General features: G+C 32.3%; 1 protein-coding gene across 2 annotated transcripts in view; it reads left to right on the plus strand.

The window, feature by feature from the left end:
* The first annotated feature begins 498 nt into the window (after nt 1–498).
* LOC139481403 (multidrug resistance-associated protein 1-like) overlaps nt 499–24,721 on the plus strand; it is a 41,084-nt gene continuing 16,861 nt past the window's right edge. The window contains exons 1-16 of one of the 2 annotated variants that reach the window (XM_071264724.1): nt 499–648; nt 2,551–2,727; nt 4,393–4,518; nt 6,440–6,568; nt 7,781–7,891; nt 8,285–8,346; nt 8,777–8,908; nt 9,548–9,772; nt 11,009–11,207; nt 12,839–13,159; nt 14,018–14,155; nt 15,021–15,167; nt 20,672–20,756; nt 21,616–21,682; nt 23,454–23,580; nt 24,387–24,563. In XM_071264724.1, coding sequence (XP_071120825.1) covers nt 616–648; nt 2,551–2,727; nt 4,393–4,518; nt 6,440–6,568; nt 7,781–7,891; nt 8,285–8,346; nt 8,777–8,908; nt 9,548–9,772; nt 11,009–11,207; nt 12,839–13,159; nt 14,018–14,155; nt 15,021–15,167; nt 20,672–20,756; nt 21,616–21,682; nt 23,454–23,580; nt 24,387–24,563 — 2,256 coding nt within the window. In that variant the 5' untranslated portion in view covers nt 499–615. The remainder of the gene's footprint in view (nt 649–2,550; nt 2,728–4,392; nt 4,519–6,439; nt 6,569–7,780; nt 7,892–8,284; nt 8,347–8,776; nt 8,909–9,547; nt 9,773–11,008; nt 11,208–12,838; nt 13,160–14,017; nt 14,156–15,020; nt 15,168–20,671; nt 20,757–21,615; nt 21,683–23,453; nt 23,581–24,386; nt 24,564–24,721) is intronic. The other variant, XM_071264723.1, reaches the window with a different exon arrangement.

A 24,721-nucleotide genomic window follows, 5' to 3' on the forward strand; every position in this document is an offset into this window, starting at 1 on the left:
GTTTATCTACATCTATAATAATATTCAAGATAATAACCAAAAACAGCAAAATTTCCTTAAAATTACCAATTCAGGGGCGGCAACCCAACAACGGGTTGTCCGATTCATCTGAAAATTTCAGGGCAGATAGATCTTGACTTGATAAACAATTTTACCCAGTCAGATTTGCTCTAGATGCTTTTGTTTTTGAGTTGTAAGCTAAAAACTGCATTTTACCCCTATGTTCTATTTTTAGCCATTGCGGCCATCTTGGTTGGTAAGCCGGGTCACCAGACACAATTTTTAAACTAGATACCCAAATAATGATTTTGGCCATGTTTGGTTAAATTTGGCCCAGTAGTTCCAGAGGAGAAGATTTTTGTAAAAGATAACTAAGATTTACGGAAAATAGTTGACTATAAAGGGCCATAACTCCTAAAGGGGTCAACTGACCATTTCGGTCATGTTGACTTATTTTTACAATATAAGATCACTTTTAAAAACATTGAATAAATATTTATACAGCACGCCATACATTTATCCCAAATGTCATAAAATAGGACTTCGGAGAAAAGTGTTCAATCCAGGATGTAACGGTGAACAAATCAGAGGGTCCGAGTTAGTGTCTTTGTTAAGATGAACGAGTTTTGCAATAATTCGTCGATTTGGGTAAGACTTGCTGTTTTAAACAGGTTGTACAAGCTAGACTTTATAAGATCTTATAAGATAGCTAAGACACATTACTTATACATAAGATTTTAAATGTGCAATCGGGTTACATAAACTTAGCTCCTTTAGAAGTCATTTTGAAGATGAATATTTAATTAATTAACTGCCATTGTTGGTAATGAAATCTAAATTTATACGAGGACTCTATTTAATGAAAAATATATATTTTAGGCAAATATTTCTGTGGAAACATTTTACCTTTTCAACAGTTCATTGCTTTTGCCTTTAGTTAGAGATATATTTTTTCATAAAAAAAAAAGTAAACATTGGAAACTTATAGGTCATCAGTGCACATTTAAGGTATAGATTTCACTGCAAAATACAAAATTAAAAATTTAATAAAATGTTTCAAACGGAGATAATTTGTAAGTCCTTTATTACTTAGCATAATGATAGTCAAATTCTTTGCTTGTCCCATTATAAATCCTTTCAACTTTGGATTGATTTTAGATTGACATAAATGGAGCAAAAGTTTAGTTACAAAATGTATTAATGTTTTGTCGCCGTGTTAGAGGCTAGAGGAGGTCGCATTGACTATAATTAATTAGTTGTAGGGATGAATGAGGGTAAAAATGCACATTTTTGGCTGTCATTAGCTTCAAATTGGCTAAAATTTCATCTTTGATTTGTCAAAATATCCTTATCATGATTTGTCAGAGGGCCCAAATAATTATCTGTTATCGTTATTTTTGAAAATATTTAACTAACGGGAATTGTCAAAATGGAATCATGTGACAAAAAAAAAATTTGTTTCATAAAAATTGTGAATTTATCTTATTGGAGTGTTGGAAAAGAAGCCACGAACAAAATTTCATTGATAAAAATTATCACTGAAATGAAGGTCACAAGAAGACATTATTTATACTGTCATAGTATGAATGTAAATCATTTCATAACTTGACATAATAACGAATAGATATGAAATTTGGAATATAGACTATGGTATAGATACATTGTATTTGTGTTAATCTGGTAAATATACATAAAAAAGATGTGGTATGAGTGCTAACTCTCCATCCAAGTCACAATTAGTACGAGTAAACAATTATATGTCAAAGAACAGTCTTCAACAGTGAGTCCTGGGTCACACTGAACAGCAAGCTACAACAATGACAAGTGTAAAACAATTCAAACAGGAAAACAAACGGTCTAATCTATATAAAATGTAATACCAACATTTATTTTCCCCTATAAGTCTATTAAATATGTTGTACTTTTTGAAAAATTGTGAGAATTTATCTTTATTTCAAATAAAGAAATTCTTGGCATAAATGTAGTATTATAGACAAAATTTCACACCATTTCAATAACCATCACTGGAAGTTAACCAATCAGATTTTCACCCCTTTTTAACTATGTACAATCACTAGTTACAACCATGTAACCTCAAGTTTCCAAAATTTTCAATAGAAACAGCAAATAAAAAAAGTATTGTGCTTTGAAGCAAACTTATTACTCAGAGAGGGCTTACTGCAATGAAATGTAGGATCAATTTCATACAACTGTCAAATTCAAGGGAATATTTTTTCTACCTTTTTTTTTTATGAAACCTGATGTGACATACACAATGTACTATGATTTGGTGGTATTACACCTAAATAAACCTTTTTAAACAATTTACTATTATATAAAACTGTTTTATATATTTTTGAAAGAGATCCAATTTACAATGATTTAGTAATGCCATAAAACACTTAAGTAGACATGATGCATATTAGAGAGAATATATATAAATATATATATAACTGTTAATTATTAGAATTGTAGATACAATTCTGATCTTTCATCTTTGATAAGACCAAGACAAAAAAAAAACTTCATGAATTTTCTTGTGTGTTGTAGGATCTGAACTTGACCTGGAGGGGAGAATGGCCAGAGTTTACACAATGTTTCCAGGATACTGTGTTGATATGGGTACCAAGTGGATGGTTGTGGTTAGCTACTCCATTTTATCTCAGATATCTACTGGCAACAAAGTCTGTCAGAGGGAAATGGTCCAGTATCACCTACCTTAAGATGGTTTGTATGGTTATTTTATTTTGATTTTTAATTATATATTATGTACACAAATTGTACTACATTGTTGTCCACAAATGTCAGTTCGGAAAATATTGACAAATTTGTTAATGATAAACATCATGAACTTAAACAGTAACTTCTGATTGAATCTTGAATAATGCAACAACAATGCAATGTATATTTTTCATGAGAAGAAATAACATAATTGAGGGGGGATAGGACCTTTATCAGGACTCCGGGATCAGGTGTTTTTAAGCTCAGGATTTTGGGATTGACCCTTTCGGGATCCGGGAATTCTATTTTCGAGTTTCGGGAAGTCAGGATTTAAATTTATTTAAATTCAGGACCTCGGGATTTCGTGTTTTTAAGCCCAGAATTTCGGGATGAGGACCCCTCCTACCCCACCTCATAATTTGTATTGTCATTGAGAAATCACAATGTAATTTGTATTGTCATTGAGAAATCACAATGTAATTTGTATTGTTATTGAGAAATCACAATGTAAATTGCATTGTCTTAGAAATCACAATGTTATTTGCATTGTCATTGAGAAGAAACATGTTATCTATTTTGTCATAGAGAAGAAACAATGTAATCTGTTTTGTCATAAAGAAGAAAGAATGTAATTTGTATAGACATTAAGAAGAAACAATGTAATTTGTACAGTCATTAAGAAGAAACAAGTAATTTGCATTGTCAATTAGAAGAAAAAATGTAATTTGTATAGTCATTGAGAAGAAACAATGTTATTTGCATTGTCAATTAGAAGAAACAATGTAATTTGTATAGTCTTTGAGAAGAAACAATGTAATTTGTATTGTCCATGAGAAGAAACAATAGAATTTGTATTGTTAATCATGTTAATGAAAAGAAACAGTGTAATTTGCATTGTCAATGGTCCACAAGAAGAAACAATGTAATTTTTATTGTTAATGAGAAGAAACAATGTAATTTGTATTGTCATTGAGAAGAAACAATGTAATTTGCATTGTCAATTAGAAGTAACAATGTAATCTGTCTTGTCCATGAGACTGTATCCTAAATATATTGAAAATAAATTTGTAAGCCATTTCATAATAAGATTCCTAAGGAATTTTTAATGAAATTTATTATTATAGATATACTGCCCTTGGATGAAGGACAAGGTGATAGGGTAGATTAATACATGAGGGAAAAAATTATCACACAAAGTGCGAGTGATAATTTTTCAACGATTGTGTTAATCACTCTAAGGCCTTCATCCAACTTTAGGATTTAAGGCTTAAACCTCAACTCTTGAGCACATGTATGCATCAACAATTTTTAAAGCTCAGTAGGTGTTGAATTTAGGCATAATCTAACATGTTGCCATTGGTAGGGGCTTATGAAAGTTAGCTAAAATTATCAGATGAAGTATGTCCAATGAAATGAACAGATGATATAAGAAATTTGCATAAAGACTAACCTATAATAAGTAGATTTATTATATACTTGCATGACTGAGGAGTAAGTACAAGTAAATGGTTTTCTTAGTATAACCATTAGCAATAGTCCCACATCAGCCATCCATGATGAAATCAACATTGGTTACAATTGCAAATGTTAGTTTTCCACAATCTACAAATTTTGGTACCCATGAAAATAAATGAATCCACAATATTTACTATTTTCTTTATATTTATATAGATATTTGCACTAATAATGTTGGTACTGACTACAATCAACGTTGTTTATGCTGCTGTTGACTTGAAAGAAGAATCATCGTACTGGAAAGCATCCTTAGTTGGGCCTGTGATTGAAGCAGCCACAATTGTAAGTTCATTAGTTGGGCCTGTGATTGAAGCCGCCACAATTGTAAGTTCATTAGTTGGGCCTGTGATTGAAGCCGCCACAATTGTAAGTTCATTAGTTGGGCCTGTGATTGAAGCAGCCACAATTGTAAGTTCATTAGTTCGGCCTGTGATTGAAGCTGCCACAATTGTAAGTTCATTAGTTGGGCCTGTGATTGAAGCTGCCACAATTGTAAGTTCATTAGTTGGGCCTGTGATTGAAGCAGCCACAATTGTAAGTTCATTAGTTGGGCCTGTGATTGAAGCAGCCATAATTGTAAGTTCATTAGTTGGGCCTGTGATTGAAGCAGCCACAATTGTAAGTTCATTAGTTGGGCCTGTGATTGAAGCAGCCACAATTGTAAGTTCATTAGTTGGGCCTGTGATTGAAGCAGCCACAATTGTAAGTTCATTAGTTGGGCCTGTGATTGAAGCTGCCACAATTGTAAGTTCATTAGTTGGGACTGTGATTGAAGCTGCCACAATTGTAAGTTCATTAGTTGGGCCTGTGATTGAAGCAGCCACAATTGTAAGTTCATTAGTTGGGCCTGTGATTGAAGCAGCCACAATTGTAAGTTCATTAGTTGGGCCTGAGATTGAAGCTGCCACAATTGTAAGTTCATTAGTTGGGCCTGTGATTGAAGCTGCCACAATTTTAAGTTCATTAGTTGGGCCTGTGATTGAAGCTGCCACAATTGTAAGTTCATTAGTTGGTCCTGTGATTGAAGCAGCCACAATTGTAAGTTCATTAGTTGGTCCTGTGATTGAAGCAGCCACAATTGTAAGTTCATTAGTTGGTCCTGTGATTGAAGCAGCCACAATTGTAAGTTCATGATTATACTGTAAGCCAACTTATTTTTCTGAATACTTTATGTGGCATTAAATTCTCTCTAGCCAACTTTGTGACCTGTATTTCTGTGTCATTTGGTGTCTTGTTGAGAGTTGTCTCATTGGCAATCATACCACATCTTCTTTTTTATATTCACAGCATTTTTTTTGGCAATCTTCATTTTCTTTATATATTTATACAAGATCACATATTCATGCAGATTTGATTTTATGTTATTTTTCTACTCATGAAACGCACAGAAATAATTCGCTTACTTAAATCAGTTAGTTTACTTTGAATGAATAAAAAGAAATTGCAATCAAAGGTAAGATTGTATCCCAACTCATGTTTTACTTCAAGTGTTTTGTAAGTGATAAAAATTGAGTTTCATCTCATTGACAAAAGTTTCTGTTTTTGGAAAGAAAAAGAAGTACATTGTAGGTAAAAGGTCATAACTTTTTTTGTGGATTATAATGAAAGCTAATGCTTTAACAAGGCATCAGTAACATTAACCTGTTATCACCTATTTTTGTTTTGTACTTTAGCAATGATTTCCTTAGTTCAAGTGTCTTTTCAAGTAATGGTAGTATACTGGTATATCACAATAGAACGATGAGCCAGAAATGAAAAGGGTTTTATGATATATAAATCATACAATTTCATCTACATAGACACTTTTTAGTTGAATTCCCTTTTTAGAACTTGCTTGTGTCTTAGGTCCTACAGTCCCAGCAATTCTTAAAAAACACTTTCAGTGAGACTTAACAATTTTAATTTGACCAAATTGTTTTAATTGATTGAATGATGTTTAATGCCCCTTTCAGCAGTATTCAGCTATGTTTGGTCAGTTTTTTATTAGCGGAGGAAGCCAGGGTGACATATTAGAAAGAACTGCTGACCTTCAATGGTAGGAAATGTTATGATCATAGGGATAACTGATAACCTCAGTGTTGACAGGCTAGTGATGTAAATGCACTACTTAGACCACTTGACCACAAGCCTTCACATATTTTGGGATGACAGTAAACACATATAAATTACTAATAAGTACAAGATCATGGGTTTTATTTTTTAGCTGCTGGTGATATTCTACATTGCATTGGAAAGACACAAAGGTTTGGTGACGTCTGGTGTGCTGTTTATTTATTGGACATTTGCTATATTAACCAAAATCATTCCATTCTACACAAAGCTTCTGAAAAAGGTATTGCATTAAGCATTTATAATATGATATATAACAAAAAAAGATACAGTTTTATAGACAGAAATACAGTAAAAAGGTTTTCCCTTTTATCTTCAAATTTTATATACCCCACCTTAGGTAAAACTCCACAGTTAAAAAATAAAATTAAAATGAACTACAAAATGTTTTATAATCTTCTATTCCTGGCTTAACTGTTTGTGTTATACATGTGCAAATGTATGTAATCAGTATCTTCCATTTGGTTTGGATTTGGAAAAAGTCTAAAGTTAAAAAGGTGAAATATAATTCCTTTTTTGTGTATCCATGGCAACATTCTGCATTTTAATACCATTAAATATTGCAAAAAGGGGGTGAAAATGTCACATATCCCCCAACATTTGAATCAAACTAGAATTTCAATGCCTTTAAGTGATACCTGTTAAGAAACTGTTCGTAAAATTTAATCACAAAGTTCTTGCAACAAAATGTTGGAAAAAAACAATACAATAATTGCCGGACTAATATTTGGTATGGATTTGCAAATATGGAGGAGTAACCTTTGAATTAAGGTACACAATGCTTATTATAGAAGAACAAGAAGAGGTCCTGACAAGACAGATTCAAACTTATTAGATGTGACCTGTATGGCAAATTTAGCTGTAATTTCATTATAAGAAAATATATTTTTTGCAGGTAATTTTTTCAGGTGTTTATGGAAATAAAAATACATTTTAAAAATACTAGTTTAAAAATATTAAAGGAGATGTGATATGTTTGCCAGTAAGATAACTCTCCATCCAGAGTTCAAATGACATGGATATATATTAGCAATAATAATTCACCCTAATGTCCTCAACAATGTGGTAAAACTCATACAGTATAGTAAGCTATAAAAGACCTGACATAAAAAATGTGAAACAATTCAAAGTAATAAACCAATGATCTAACTGATAATCAAGTTACAAATATCCAAAAATTAAATAGGATAGACATGATCCTGTCACTTACAGGCTCCTGACTTTAGACCAGCACTAACAGAATGCGACTGAGTTAAATGTCTCTTTCCAACCTTGGACAGTGTTTAAACAGCACAATGTCAGAAGGAACTGTAAAAATTCAGTTGTAAACGACTGAAATGTTACTGATTTAGAAACATGTATACAAATTTTCCTATAAATTCAGATATAAAGTCCAGATCAGATTTATCTATATATTAAAATGTTATCTTTCCAGGATAAAAAAGAAGACACAATATTTCTAAAGATCTATGTATATTTTGGAATTTGGCTTTGGGTGATAGAATTGATTTTGCATAGCATAGCAGAAAAATTACACCATAACAGGGTAGGTTTTTAAATTGATTTTTAAGAGATTTAGTAAACCTTTCATTGATATGTAGATGCATGACAAATACAGATGGACTTTGGTGTGCAAAATATGTCTGTTTTTTTTCCAAAAACAGTTGATATGAAAATATTTGCTGCATGATTTTAATTTCATGAAAAAAAATGGCAATAACATTTAAATTAGTAATTTCTGTCTAAGTAGATTTTGTAATGGTACATGTGTGAAATGGTAAAATGAATAGTGAAAAATTTACAGTGAAAATGCTTTTTAGAATTTTTAAAAACAAGTGTTGATGTATGAAAAGATCACTTTGATGTATAAGCAATCAACCAAATCATTCAATCAAATATAAAAAAACATTAATTTATTCTGATTTTATTTAAACCACAGGATGTGTGTCCAGAACAGAAGGCCTCATTTTTATCTAGAATTACTTTTAACTGGATAACAAGGTATGTAGTAACAAAGCCCATAGGCTCCTGACTTGGGACAGACGCAAACATGGTGGGGTTAAACATGTTTTGTGAAATACCAAAGGGCCCCCTCAACCTCTAGTCTATGAATAATAAGGAAACACACAGCTATGTAACACACAGTTTAGCTTAGTTTAAGAGAAGTCAGAGTCCAATGCCAGAATAGGTAACAAAAGAAGCTTAAAGGAAAATGACAATGATACATACATGTAGTTAGTTATAATTAGCATAAACTGCATATTTGGCACAAGACACAATAAATAATTTGAAAAAAAGCTACTTATCAATGGTTCAACACTTTAATTATTTATGCTGCAGACATTTTAATAGTTCAGAATTTTTTTTTTTTTTTTTTTTTCAAAGAAAACAAGTTTACCCATTATAAAATTTTTGCTGTTGTTTTCTACAGTTTAATGATACAAGGCTATAAAAAACCTTTAAACGAAGATGAAATGTTTAAATTAAACGAGAGAGACATGTGTAAGGTGGCATACAAAAGATTTTTAAAGAATTGGGATAAAGAACGCATCAGTGCCTCAAGGTAAATAGTTTGTTATATAAGGAAACATACAGTCTGAGAGTACTTAAGAAAACCTGGGAACAGTATATCTAATATGTTCCTGAGAAAACAAAGACATGAAAATGTTCATGTATAAGATGCTAAGCATTGGGATTCAGTTACAATCAGCATTGCTTTGGAATACAAGAAAATAGCAAAAGAGTTCCTCAAGTGTCAATTTTTTATGACTTTAATATATGAAATAATTACAAGCAATAAACTTGTTTCTGTGATTAGAATAGAAAAAGAGGCATCTTCTATAGAACTTGATTTGGTTATGGATAGGATGGCCTTAAGAATAAACTCATCATAGATACCAGGATTAAATTTTTGAAAGCCGGACACTTGTTTCATCTATAAAATCTCATTAGTGACACTCAAATCTGTGCAAGGGCTGAATAGCCAGTCAAGGTCATTAAAAACTTCCATCATCAAATCAAAAAAGGCTTATTAAAGTACAAAATTTTAACTTTCATCAATTTAATGGATTCTTCAGGAAAGCTATGGGCCTCAAGTCCATAAAACATACTCCCATTTAAAATACTGCAATTAGGGTATATCAAAATGTAATTGTTTTTATATTGTGGCTCAGATTTGTAAAAAAAACAATGACTTTTGCAGGCTTGGCCAGTCAGGATCTACACACAGATACAATCTGCAAGATGACATGTCTGAGTCTACACCGCTACTTGCTCCGAAGCCAGTGGTAAAGGATCCAAATACTAAAGAGAAGAAAAGATCCTTGTTCAGAGCACTTGCCAAAACCTTTGGTCTAGAACTACTGCATGCACATGTTTTCAAGTTGATCTATGATATAACTATTTTCATTTCACCTATACTTCTGAGGTAAGTGTATTTTATTTCTCACTCATAGATATTTGTCAAAAATAAGTAAATTTAAGTATAAGAAGATGTGGTATGAGTTTTGGTTTAATGCAGTTTACTTTACCTTTCAGTGGTGGTCACAGTAGCTTTAAACTTAGAACGCATGTAAAGTATGATGAGAACTGTAAAAAATGTAGTTCTTATTAGAGTTTTGACTTAGATTATGTGGTCCATTGAACCTGGAAATTGGCAGAGTGAAATCAGTACATTCTTATAATTGTATGGTAAATTTTTGGTTTATGCAAGTCATATAATGGACACAATATAGAATCATATTCATAACAGCATAGACAAGATCATGTCTTGACGCATTTAGGTTATCAATTAACTTGGTTAGATTATGTGAAAGTTCGTCTGTTGTGCCCACTTGTCATATCGTACCTGTATAGACATTTAAAATGTGGAGTCACCAAAGGTTCTAAACGCCATAATCAAAGAAATACTAATAACTAGCAGAGGACTAAACCTTATATGTTGATTTTAATTCTCGTTTTATCTTTTCGTGCGCCTGCATGTTCTTTACTCTTTTATTCTATCTAAATCCCTATTGGGGACCTCTGACAGACTGAGTGAGTGTAAACTCACTATGATCAATAGCCGATAGCAAACAATTTAGAGGTAATGGATTCAGTATTTTTACCAACATAAGTGTTTCGGTTGTTTACGCTGTTATGAAACTGATTATATGAACCAGTTTACATTAACTTTTCATAGACAGATCTATAGAACTTTTTCAAATTAACCAAAAATTTTAATCAACCTAGTTAATCTCATTAGAAATTACAGAAAATGTATTGATTAAACTGAGGTTTTCAAGACTCAAATGACCAAAACCTCTAAATAATCAGCTGAACATTTTGTTTTTAACCAGTTTTTAATCATGCACGATTCGCCAGAATATGCATCATGTTGAATATGGGCAGTATTTTGAAGAAGAAAAATTTGCTGGGACCAAGCAATTTCTACCACTCATCTAAGTTTTTTACACAACAGAGTTCGACACAAAGAAGTTTGGCTGTATACACAATACTAGAAAAACCAGTAAATACTGTTGGCATGTGAAATTCATTTATTTTTTTATTTTCAAGTACTACTTTTAAAGTTAAAATGTTGATTCAACAGAACAATTATATTAGAGATAGGACAGATACATATCTGTACATATTATAACTATTTGCTGTTTGTGTTTTTTTCTAGATTTTTGATTGCCTTCAGTAAAGGTTCAACAGAAACAGATTCATCAGAATTTTCACAAACTTGGAAAGGATATATGCTAGCAGCAGCTTTCTTTGTGACTATCCTCATCCAGTCCATAGCATGCCATCAACAGTTCTACTGGGGGATGACCTTAGGAATAAGAGTCAAGGCTGCATTGATGGCAGCAGTTTATAGAAAGGTAACCTAATTGGCAAAATTTTGATGTATAAGGGCATACATTACAGTTACAGGGGAGGTAATGACGTTGCTAACGTAAAATGTTATTTTCGCTACGTCAAACTGTGACATATTGGGAAAAGATGCATTTTCAACTGATTTTTGTCAGTCAAACTGATTTAACTTTTAAACCAGTTCATGAACCCCTCTTTTGTAAAATGACATTCAGTTCTTCATACATTGTACCTATTGAGATTATTTGTACCAAATTTCATGAAAAATTCAATGAGGCAATTTTTTTTAATTTGATAAATATACAGCAAAAAATGAAGTTTTTTTCTACATTCATAAGCATTGATAGATTTTAGTTATTTCTAAACAAAATATTTCATGAATTTATAAGATTCTTATATAAAAGAGAACTTATAAATAATTTAACAAAAAACAGCTTGTGTTTATCAAAAAGTAGCACATGAAGGTATATTTTGTGTTACATATTTGATTTAAGCAGGTAAAAAATAGCCTATTTATCTTAAAAGGGAAAAATTCTAACCGTCAGAAATAAACTGTTGGATATGCCCATAAATTACCTGTTTACCTTTTATTCAAGATTATTTTTTAATGTTATCTTATTTTAGATGTAACTTTTAACAACTTAAATTTCATTATATTATGACTGATCAAATATATGCAAATACTGTGGATTCATTATAAATTGTTAGATACCAATTTATTTAGGGTTTCATGGATACAGGTGCACCACAAAATTAAATGTTAAACAATTATAGATTTTCTATAGGCTTTATATGCAGAGATTGGCAAAACCCAGAAATCAAATATCCGCAAAACAGACAAGTTTTCCTCAATCCACAAAAATTGGTACCCACGAAAATAAATGAATCCACAGTATCTGAAATAAAGTAAGAGCAGTGTGCCATCTTGTTAATACCTAAGTTCATTTTGAATAACCTGCCTATTGACATTGTCTGGACTGTATTGATATAACATACATGTAGGCTGAACATATGTCTATCCTAATTGGGATAATAAGAGGGTAAATAAAGTGCTTATTATGGAAGTTATATATAGTGAAAGGTTAAAGTTTAAGGCAATCATGATTTGAGTTTTATCTTTGCCAATATGAAAATAAGATACACATTATTGGAATATAGAAAATGTCTTCATACTCTAAATGGAAGCGGAGAAAAGGTTGTACTATTATATTATATATTTTCTTATAATTAACATTCAACAAATGAATAAAAATACCAACCCTTCACACTTTAAAGATAAAATGTTACTAAATAAGAAAGAAAAAAACTCACAGTAATTAAACATCTACAGAAAAAGAAAAACACTTTCTCATATAAAAACCAAATATGGATCAGTGCTGAATACAAGTAGTACAATTGATGATCTAATCAACAGAATACACGATGATGGTTTTTACTTTTATCTAATCATATGCAAATTGATTGTCTCCTTTTGTTAAAATACACATCAGCTTTCCTTGAGTCAAAATTTTGGTTGGCTCAAAATTTTTCACTTGTCTTATCTATTTTGAGATAACAAGGTTCAACTGCTTTTTTTTATTTCATTGAATTAAACTAGATGCAGTGTTTTTTCACACTTATTCATTTGATATATTTATAGGCACTTACATTAACAAGTGGAGCAAGAAAAGAGTCAACTGTCGGTGAAATTGTCAACTTGATGTCCATTGACACACAACATGTCCAAGACAATATTAACTACCTGTGGGCGCTGTGGTCATCACCTTTACAGATTGGATTATGTTTATACTTCCTCTATCAGACTGTGGGAGTATCGGCTTTTGCTGGATTCGGAATTCTTATTTTACTTCTTCCAGTAAATGGAGTTGTCATGGGTAAAATTCATGGTCTTCAGGGAGAGCAGATGAAGCAGAAAGATAATCGAGTTAAATTATTATCAGAAGTACTCAATGGTATAAAGGTAATTTCTCTATAGAATCATAGGCTTCATTAAAAGTTAAGTCAATTAATATGGAAAGGTAGATCTATAAAAAAAAATAGAGACGTTTTTGGTCTACCCAGAACTTTTTTTTTACAATTTGTTTTTCAACTGTTATGCTAAGTAGCTGCCACCCTTAACTCTAAGTTTGGTCATGTCAGTTGAACACCTGCCAATTTTTTAGGGGACTCTAAAAAGGATTTATTCTTCTTTTTGGGTTCATGAGGAGAGAACTTAAAATTGAATTATTTAACTGCATTATGCTTGATTAGGAGAACCTATTCTTAATTTTTTAATGTGGGCCAAAAAAGTTCTGAATGTTTACAATACTTGTGATGGTTCTTCCTCAAAGTAAAGGGGCCTCGGTGGCCGAGTGGTCTAAGAAGTTTCGACTGTAATGACTAGCTAGTCAATACTGAGATAGTGAGTTAGATCCCAATTCGTGCAGGTGCACTCGACTCTGATCTTAATTGACTAGGATTGTCTGTCTTCCTATCGAAGGTTGGTGGTTTTCTCCAGGCACTTCGGCTTCCTCAACCAATGAAAACTGGCATCCACGAAATAGCCCAGAAAGCAGTGCTTTAAAAGGGTATAAAAAACACAAAAATCAAATTAAATCCTTAAAGTTACTTTAGTGCTGATCTTAAATTCAAGACTACAAAAGTCGGCAGAATAAACTTTAACACATAACCCCATTTCATAAATAAATTTTACATTTTACAACATATTTTTAGCTTTATTTTTGAACATCAGTTTTTAAAAAAAATGATTTTTTTATTCACAATTTCAATTTGAACTACCGCACTGGTATTCATGTACAAACACTTTATTTTCTTTTAGATCCTGAAATTATATGCCTGGGAGATGTCATTTAAAGACAAGATTGCTGCTATCAGAAACATAGAACTGACCATACTAAAGAAGTCTGCAATGCTTAGTATGATTTTCTGGTTCTCATGGGGTGTAGCTCCTTATCTGGTAAGTTATAAATCAAGTTCTTATGGGGTGTAGCTCCTTATCTGGTAAGTTATAAATCAAGTTCTCATGGGGTGTAGCTCCTTATCTGGTAAGTTATAAATCAAGTTCTCATGGGGTGTAGCTCCTTATCTGGTAAGTTATAAATCAAGTTCTCATGGGGTGTAGCTCCTTATCTGGTAAGTTATAAATCAAGTTCTTATGGGGTGTAGCTCCTTATCTGGTAAGTTATAAATCAAGTTCTCATGGGGTGTAGCTCCTTATTTGGTAAGTTATAAATCAAGTTCTCATGGGGTGTAGCTCCTTATCTGGTAAGTTATAAATCAAGTGATATTGAAATCTTAATTCACATTGAAGATCTACCTGTTTTATTTTATTCTGGTTTCCTAAATGTTTTTATAAAAGAAAAGAGAAAGTCTAATACAATGTATGTATAAATATTACAGTTTAAACACAAACAAAAAAACCAAAGGAACAGTGCTTTTGTTGCTGTTCATCATCTCAAAGTCATAGTCACAATAAGGCCTTCAACATGGACAACGGAGCAAACAAAATTCTCACCTTACTGCAAGTTTAAGACAGCCCCTAGCACAGGTTAGAGCGGACTTTGTAAGTTGTTACACCACCTAATTTGGCCCAGTCAGAAAAGAACATATATTATAGTAATTAAGGTATCAGATGAAAGGTGAAGTACTGGTGATCCTTTCTTTTTTCATTGCATTAAGTATTCAATTTGATAGCTAAATGTTTTAATCACTTACTTTGGTTTTTGAAAAAAATAAGAATATAGTTAGTCATTCATATTCAAGGAACTTCAATCTTAACATGAGCAGGATTCATGTTTCCCTTTTATTCATTATTCTTGCAGGTATCCTTGGTAACATTTGCTACCTTTGTATTTCTATCCAAAGACCATTATCTTGATGCTGAGACTGCATTTGTTGCTATTTCCTTGTTCAACATTCTGAGATTTGCCATAAACTTTGCTCCTATGGCTCTAACAGAAACTATAAAGGTATGTGACTTTGTGTGCATAAAAGTAGTAGAAAACTTTCTACCTCAATAGTAATTGTGTCAGTTGGATTTAACCTTAGTAGGTTTATATTTTTGAAAAACTAGATAAAAATCAGAACAAGGGAACTATTTTTGTTCTGCAATGCTCTTCAACTTTGTACTTTATTTGTCCTTTTTAACTTTTTTAGCTCACCTGGCCCATCACTTTGCGTCCGTCGTCCGTCATCGTCTGTCGTCCTTAAGTTTTAACCATTTTTCGTAAATCTTAGTTATCTTTAACAAAAATCTTCTCCTCTGAAACTACTCGGCCAAATTAAACCAAACTTGGCCATAATCATCATTGGGGTATCTAGTTTAAAAAATGTGTCCGGTGATCCTGCCAACCAACCAAGATGGCCGCCATGGCTAAAAATAGAACATAGGGGTAAAATGCAATTTTTGGTTTATAACTCAAAAACCAAAGCATTAGGAGCAAATCTGACACCAAGTAAAATTGTTTATCAGGTCAAGATCTATCTGCCCTGAAATTTTCAGATGAATCAGACAACCAGTTGTTGGGTTGCTGCCCCTGTATTGGTAATTTTAAGGAAATTTTGCTGTTTTTGGTTATTATCTTGAATATTATTATAGATAGAGATAAACTGTAAACAGCAATAATGTTCAGCAAAGTAAGATTTACAAATAAGTCAACGTGACTGAAATGGTCAGTTGACCCCTATAGGAGTTATTGCCCTTTATAGTCAATTTTTAACCATTTATCGTAAATCTTGGTTATCTTTTACAAAAATATTCTCCTCTGAAACTACTGGGCCAAATTAATCCAAACTTGGCCACAATCATTTTTTGGGTATTTAGTTTAAAAAATGTGTCCGGTGACTCGGCCAACCAACCAAGATGGCCACCATGGCTAAAAGTAGAACATAGGGGTAAAATGCAGTTTTTGGCTTATAACTCAAAAACCAAAGCATTTAGAGCAAATCTGACGAGGTTAAATTGTTTATCAGGTCAACATCTATCTGCCCTGGAATTTTCAGATGAATCGGATAACTGGTTGTTAGGGTGCTGCCCCTGAATTGGTAATTTTAAGGAAATTTTGCTGTTTTTGAAAAATGACGCTTTCAGCAGCATGTTTCTATACTAGTGAACTGAACTTCCATTACATTTCTCTGCCTAACACGCTTGGTTCATATTTACTTTCCATTACATTTCTCCATCTACCGCTCTTGGTTTCGTATTTACTATTTTACATTTAACCTGGAATTTGCTTTTATTATGATTTCTGTGTAGTAATCAACCGTGAACCAGTTTACACACCTCCGGTCCTTCTTATTACCAAAAAGATCGAAGTGTAACAACCAATGTTGTTAAGATACTCATAAATCTATTTTTATGCCCTACCTACGATAGTAGAGGGGCATTATGTTTTCTGGTCTATGGCTCCGTTCGTCCGTCCGTCTGTGCGTCCGTCCGTCAGGTTAAAGTTTTTGGTCAAGGTAGTTTTTGATGAAGTTGAAGTCCAATCAACTTGAAACTTAGTACATTTGTTGATTATGATATGATCTTTCTAATTTTAAAGCCAAATTAGACTTTTGACCCCAATTTCACGGTCCAATGAACATAGAAAATGAAAGTGGAAGTTTCAGGTTAAAGTTTTTGGTCATGGTAGTTTTTGATGAAGTTGAAGTCCAAACAACTTGAAACTTAGTACACATATTCCCTATGGTATGATCTTTCTAATTGTAATGCCAAATTAGATTTTTTATGCCCCACCTACGATAGTAGAGGGGCATTATGTTTTCTGGTCTGTGCGTCCGTTCGTCCGTCCGTCCGTTCGTCCGTCCGTCCGTTCGTTCGTCCGTCTGTCCCACTTCAGGTTAAAGTTTTTGGTCGAGGTAGTTTTTGATGAAGTTGAAGTCCAATCGACTTCAAACTTGGTACACATGTTCCCTATGATATGATCTTTCTATGATTTTACCCCAATTTCACGGTCCACTGAACATAGAAAATGATAGTGCGAGTGGGGCATTCGTGTACTGAGGACACATTCTTGTTTTACCCAATTTTACGGTCCATTAAACATGAAAAATGATAGTGCGAGTGGGGCATCCGTGTACTTAGGACACATTCTTGTTATAACTTTATTGATTATGTGAAGTAAAACTAAAACATTGTTAAAACATTAAAAATCTATAATTAATCGGGGAAAACTTGATAGTCTTTTCTTTTTACAAACCACTGCCTTTTTTTATAAGAAAATATAATGTGTCCGTGTTGGTACACTTTCTATTGGTTATAAGACAGATCGAAGTACCGGACATCCGACTCAATCTTTGTTTACAAAGTTACAACAGTAGAGTCTGTAACAGACTGTATCTGTATGACATGTGCATTGAAATGTGCTTAAATTGTCGATATCAATGCTGGCTTTAATACAATGGTTTTATTGGCTGGGTGGGATCGTTCGCCCTGATCGGTGCGATCACTATCTTACGGAATTCTAGTCAAATCGGCACTTGGTTAAATTGGCACCTGGTCAATTCGGCACCCGGTATAGTCAAATCGGCATCTAGTCAAATTGACACCTGGTTAAATCGGCACTTGATATAGTCAATTTGACACCCATGTTAGATTTGTTTAATATATATTTTAACAGTATTTTAAGCAAAAACAGTAAAAATAAGGAATCAGTTGTCCAGAAATTTTACAGTATTTACCCAGGAACATATATATTAGATATACTGATCCCAGATTTGCCCAAGAAAAGGTAGATAAGGAAGGGGTTGGCCAGAAATATTAACCTAATTTTATCATGTTTATTCACATTTTTAAAGGTTGAATTATTTATATTTATTATTGGATGCCTAATTGACTTTAAATAGGTTCCGATTTGACTAAATGTCGATTTAACCAGGTGCCGATTTGACTTGTACCATATTATTAAGGCCCTAAAGTGAGTTTGAATATTGTAGGGTGTTTTACATGGCGGAATGTCAATACACTCACAGTAAGAGTTATTCTTTACTTGATTTTCCACAATAATTGTTTCGTGGTATTCTTTGAATTTCTCGGCAGTTATGGTTCTCTTCGGACATGCTTTTAAGGGGAATTCGTCTGGTTCAATAGCGTGAATCAGCCCCTCAACTTCTTTGTACATAAATACTAACTTTGGCTTGAATGTTTTGTGTGTCCTTGTCTGGAGATCTTGTTGTAGTTCCAGTTTGGCAAGCATTTTAACTTATCCATCCTCTTTTGACTTGTAATCTCTGGTGATAAATATTGCCGCTTGACATGTTTATTTTTGTTACCGGGTAGGGGTCGCATACGATGGCTCCATATTAAATTATGAGATCAATTCCTAAAGGTCTAGTTCATTATCCAATCTGACACAAATTTCAATAACTCAGGAATGCCACCCAAGTTGAATATATGGTGACCCACTATAAAAGCATAATTACTTGGGATTGTGTTTAATACCATGATGGTTCAATGGCATAAACTTAAATGGAGACAAAATTTAACATGAAAGATTGTGGATTAGTGTAAAATAAAAATAAAAAACTAGCTTACTATAATATATGGTTAAAGAATGAATATCAAATTATATGGGTCATGGGCAGAGTTGTTATAAAATATCAATATGGCAGAGAAGTGGTTTCAAGTTTCATATAAAGGGACCTGACTGACATGAAATAAAAAAATCAAAGGAGTATCCCTATTTGTCTAATCTTCAATGTGAAATAAAACAAGTATAACAATATTGTGTAAATCTAAAGAAACAGAATTTGCTTCAAGTAACAGAAATAACTACATTTGTGTATGTCACTAGTAACTTATTTAATGAGTATGTGGGTAATTAGTCCTATAACATATGACCTCAGGAGCATTATTTACTATTTCTATTTACTGTTCTGATAATTTTTTTTTACTATCAATGTGTCACACTTCGCATTCAAAAATTAAAAAAAAATGAAAATATCAGTATAAAAACGTTAAAAATTGAATAAGAATGCGAAGTCATATGTTTATAGGACTAGTGGGGTATAAGAGCTTATTACAACAGGCTCTTCATAATCATTTGGTTTGAAAGGATACTAGTAGTCTGTATTCTTGAATTAGAAAAATGTAATTGCAAGAAAAAAAATACACATTAAATAGAATACTTTAGATCATTCAGGTAGTCTTTATTTAGTACGAACAAAAGAACAGCAAGTAGTCATTGGATATTGTAGATCATGTAAATAGTCTTGACCTATTTATTAGTACAAAAGAACAGCTAGTAATCATTGGATATTGTATATCATTCCAGTATTCTTGACCTATTTATCTGTACAAAAAAAACCAGACAGTAGTCATTGGATACTGTAGATCATTCAGGTAGTCTTGACCTATTTATTTGTACAAAAAAAAACATGCCAGTAGTCATTGGATACTGTAGATCATTTAGGTTGTCTTGACTCTTGAACTATTCATTTGTATTAAAAAAAAATCAGTCAGTTGTCATCTTCACTTCACACACTCATATACGAGACATGTTACAATGTTCAACTTATTATGGTATGTGAAAATCAAGACTTGCATAAAAAATATCCCAATATTAGAGGCAGTGGCGTCATTTTTCCTCAGAGCTTTCAGCTCTTTGATTTGTTATTATCTTGAAAATTATTATAGATAGAGATAAACTGTAAACAGCAATAATGTACAGCAAAGTAATACCTAAAAATAAGTTAAGACCAAAATGGTCAATTGACCCCCTAAGGAGTTATTGCCCTTTATAGTCAATTTTTAACAATTTTCATAAATTTGTAAATTTTCACAAACATTTCCCACTGAAACTACTGGGCCAAGTTCATTATAGATAGAGATAATTGTAAGCAGCAAGAATGTTTAGTAAAGTCAGATCTACAAACACATCACAATCACCAAAACACAATTTTGTTTAATATTCACATAGACCAAGGTGACCGACACAGGCTCCTTAGAGCCTCTAGTTCATTATGAGCATCACTGATGAGTCTGGCATGTCTGCTCAAATACAAAATTTCAATCCTGGTATCTATGATGATTTTATTCAATTGTATGAATGCTATAACTAAGTTAGTTGACTTGCTTAAATAATACTATCTTTCTTGTTGCTTCCTGTCTTACATCCATATCTTCTATTATATATTTTGTGGAATGAGGGATTTTATGATCTTGATTGGTGAAGTTTTCTTTTCAAGACTTACAACTGTTTCTACACTTAAGAAAAGAATTAAGACACAATCTGTTGAATAGCTTTGCAATCTTTCTTCGGAAAAACAGAGAGGATTCCATGTTTCCAGGATATTCATTGAAATGTCAACTAGGTATCAAAAGAAAAGGGCTCTTGTTTATTGTCTTTCATTAAACCAGATTTTCTCATGGATATTTTGTTATATAAAAATTATATTGCTGCTTATTTTTATTATTTCTGAAAACTAAAAACAGCATCTATAATGACTATAGTATATTTTGTTAAATTTCCAGGCCAGTGTTTCAATAAAAAGATTGAATAAGTTCCTAAGCCATGATGAACTGGATGCTGACAATGTATTCCATGATTATTCCAAAGGTATGTTTATAATTGACATCTGTTCTACATTGTAGCAATGCAGACCAATTCCAATTCAAATATTAGCATTTTGAAAATAAACAGATATTAAGATGGTTAATTTCAGTTTTTGACACTATAGTCGCCGTCACGTAAAATTGGCACCATGTTTTTTGTCCAAAAAAATTTAAATATTAGCCGCTTTTACTCAAGATTGTTTCTCATTTAGCGGAAGTAAAATCCTGTCCAAATATCCACTACTTTCCTACCTTTTATTGTGTTTGCACTGTATGATATTCATTTGATTCCGCTAATTGAAAAACATGATCTTTAGTAAACACGGTCGATATTTAAGAAAATTTTGACAAAACGTGGTGCCAATTTTACATGACGGCGACTATAGAAATGTTGTTTTGCCTTTAGATATATTATTTCTTGAAAAAACTGTTTTAGTTGGAGAATAATGTAGATCTCCACTCAAAAATCATCACACCAAAATATGAAGTTTCCTTGCAAAACTATATGTTGTGGGAAATTTAAATTTGTTGGTTGTAATGTAGATTCCTTGATTGTTACTTTTTTTTTTACTTCTACAAATACTGAAACATGTTGATCACTAATTTCAAAATAAAAATGAATTTTTAAATAATCGATAATTTGATGATTTCATTGAAAATTTTTAATTGTGGCCCACCAAAAATCTTTAAATTATTATTCAAGGAATAAAAAAAAATAACTAGCAGTAACTTTATAGTTTTTTACTGCTGGTCTAATCAAGTCTTTTTAAACATTTTTTGGGGTTATACAAATAAAGTCAGCACAACATGACAAAGTTTAAAAAAAAAAAAAAAAGAATAATCAACAATATCTTCCAATGTAGATGATGCCATACTTGTTGAGAATGGGACATTTATGTGGGATCCAGACATTGGAGAATGTTTAAAGAAGTAAGTTCTTTCATAATGTGGTAAAAATGATAATTAGGAGATAACAGTAATGTAATTGAAGATTTACAGGCAGCAATTAGGTCTAAATTGAGTTGACTGACAATGGAAACAGTAAATGTACATGTATATTTCAAAATATTCAATAAAATAATGATACCTTCAACTCTTCTAATACAAAAATGTTATACTCTTTCTAATTCAACTTGATCAAAACAGCGCTTAAGTATATACATTTTTAAACAAATCATACACTGTTTGCATGAGCTTGCACACAGGAATTCAGACCATCAATTTAGGAATTGATGCCCTAAAATTTGTTTCTTTATCCAATTAGAATGTGCTTTGCCAACTTTATTGGACTATAGTTTTTAACCGGATTTTTTGTGACAAAAATGTCGGTTAGTGATTTGGGGATGTACGGCGGGCAGTCAGGCGGTCGGGCAGGCGTCTAACAAATAACGTCCGTGCATTTACTCATGAACCGTTCATCCAAAGCTTTTAAAATTTTAATATGTTGTTACTGACAACAAAATGAAGTTCAAGTTCAAGAATGACGATTTTGACTTCTACCGTTCAGGAGTTATGGTTCTTGAAAGATTGAAAAATGGCATTTACGCATGAACTGTTCAACCAAAGCTTCCCAAATTTTAATATGTTGTTACTGATGAAAAAACGGAGGTCAAGTTCAAGAATGACGATTTTGACTTTTACCGTTCAGGAGTTATGGTTCTTGAAAGATTGAAACATGGCGTTTCCAGTGGTGTCCGTGCATTTACGCATGAACTGTTCAATCAAAGCATCCCAAATTTTAATATGTTGTTACTGATGACAAAATGGAGGTCAAGTTCAAGAATGACGATTTTGACTTTTACCGTTCAGGAGTAATGGTTCTTGAAAGATTGAAAAATGGCGTTTCCAGTTGTGTCTTTGCATTTACTCATGAACTGTTCAACCAAAGCTTTTCAAATTTTAATATGTTGTTACTGATGACAAAATGGAGGTCAAGATTAATAATGTCGATTTTGACTTTTACCGTTCAGGATTTATGGTTCTTGAAAGACCAAAAAATGGCGTTTCCATTCATGTTGTTGCATTTACTCATGAACCATTCAACCTAAGCTCTTCCAAATTTTAATATGATGATACTGATGACAAAATGCAGGTCAAATTTGATATTGACGATTTTCACTTACACCGTTCATCAGTTATGGTTCTTGTGATATTGCCAGGACACAAATAAATGTTAATAAATCCATTTGCTGTCGTTGTGACAGCCTCTTGTTTTATTTTGATTTGTCAATTTACAATAGTTGCTCTTCTAAAAAATAGTAAAGGAACAGACTTGTTTTCCAAGATAGTTTGAATTCATCTTTTTTTCAATCTTCATAAGAAATAGAAGAGAAACCATTATAATTGGATGAGAAGAATATTTCTATTACAATGCACCTGCTTGATATTAACAACCTTCTGTCTGTAGCAATAATTATAAGCTAAAAAATTGATAATGAATTTCATGAAATGAATTCAAAATAAGTATTTTGACCAATTTCCATTGTGATAGGTAAAGTCAAAACCTCTTAGAACAGTCAACATTGATATTGCATATTTAAGTCAAAACCTCTTAGAACATTGATATTCCATTTATAACTGTTCTTCACCAGTATTTCTAATTGGCTGATGTTAAATAGAGTTGACTTCTATAAATAGTGTGGTGTATTGTAAGTGGTACTGGCATTTAAAGCCTACAGATATGCATATATTTATTTTTCAGTATAGACCTGTCTGTTCCAGAGAAATCCCTTGTAGCTATCGTTGGACAGGTTGGCAGTGGTAAATCCAGCTTAATGTCTGCTATATTGGGTGACATGACTAAAGTTAAAGGGACAGTCAATGTAAAGGTATGTTATATTGCCATGTTATTTGGGAAATGAGAAAAACATAAATATTAAAAGAAGAAAAAAAGTAACTTTCCATACTAGATGTATTTAGTAGGAGGTACATTCTTGGAGATTGCCTGCAGCCAAAAATTGGGAGAGCTAAACAAATTGTAATTACAATTGGATTCATAGTACAGCCTAAGAAAACAATTTACTTTTTGAAGCAAATTCTTTATTCAAGATCATCAGCCTTCGTCATCTTAAAAATCTACAAAACTGAATAGTAGAGAAGTTATAGAAAAACATGAGAATTTTGTTTTGGTGAAATCTAGAATATTTACTACAAGGCATATGATACTCTAGGAATAAGTGTCTTAGTAATAACCTCTGCCAAAGTAGATGTTGAGAACAAAATGTTGATTCACAAAGTTGTTAATAATTGAATAATCCATTTGGTGGCTGTTCAAACTCTAATTAGGAGTTGATTGACGATTTAAACCATGTTACCCTATTATAGAAGATTATTATCTCCTATCATTTTATATATTTTTTTACAGTGTCCAAAGAAATATAAAACTTTGTTCTAAACATTACAGGGATCTGTGGGATATGTACCTTAGCAAGCATGGATACACAACTGTACTTTACAAGATAACATTTTATTACATTACAGGGATCTGTGGGATATGTACCTCAGCAAGCATGGATACAGAACTGTACTTTACAAGATAATATTTTATTACATTACAGGGATCTGTGGGATATGTACCTCAGCAAGCATGGATACAGAAATGTACTTTACAAGATAATATTTTATTACATTACAGGGATCTGTAGGATATGTACCTCAGCAAGCATGGATACAGAACTGTACTTTACAAGATAACATTTTATTTGGTAATGATATGGAGCAGGGTAAATACCATCAAGTGATCGATGCTTGTGCATTACAACCTGACCTTGACATCCTGCCTGCAGGAGATAGCACAGAAATAGGAGAAAAGGTATTTCTATGATGTGTTTATATACCGGTACTCATATTTTATTTACATTTTACTTTTAAACAACTGGTATACTAGAAGCTCTAAAGAGCCTGTGTTCATCACCTTGGTCTAGGTGCATATTCAACAAAGGACACTTTCCAAAATTGTAGACAAAAACA

This window comes from Mytilus edulis, chromosome 7 (assembly GCF_963676685.1).
Source record: "Mytilus edulis chromosome 7, xbMytEdul2.2, whole genome shotgun sequence".
Lineage (NCBI taxonomy): Eukaryota > Metazoa > Mollusca > Bivalvia > Mytilida > Mytilidae > Mytilus > Mytilus edulis.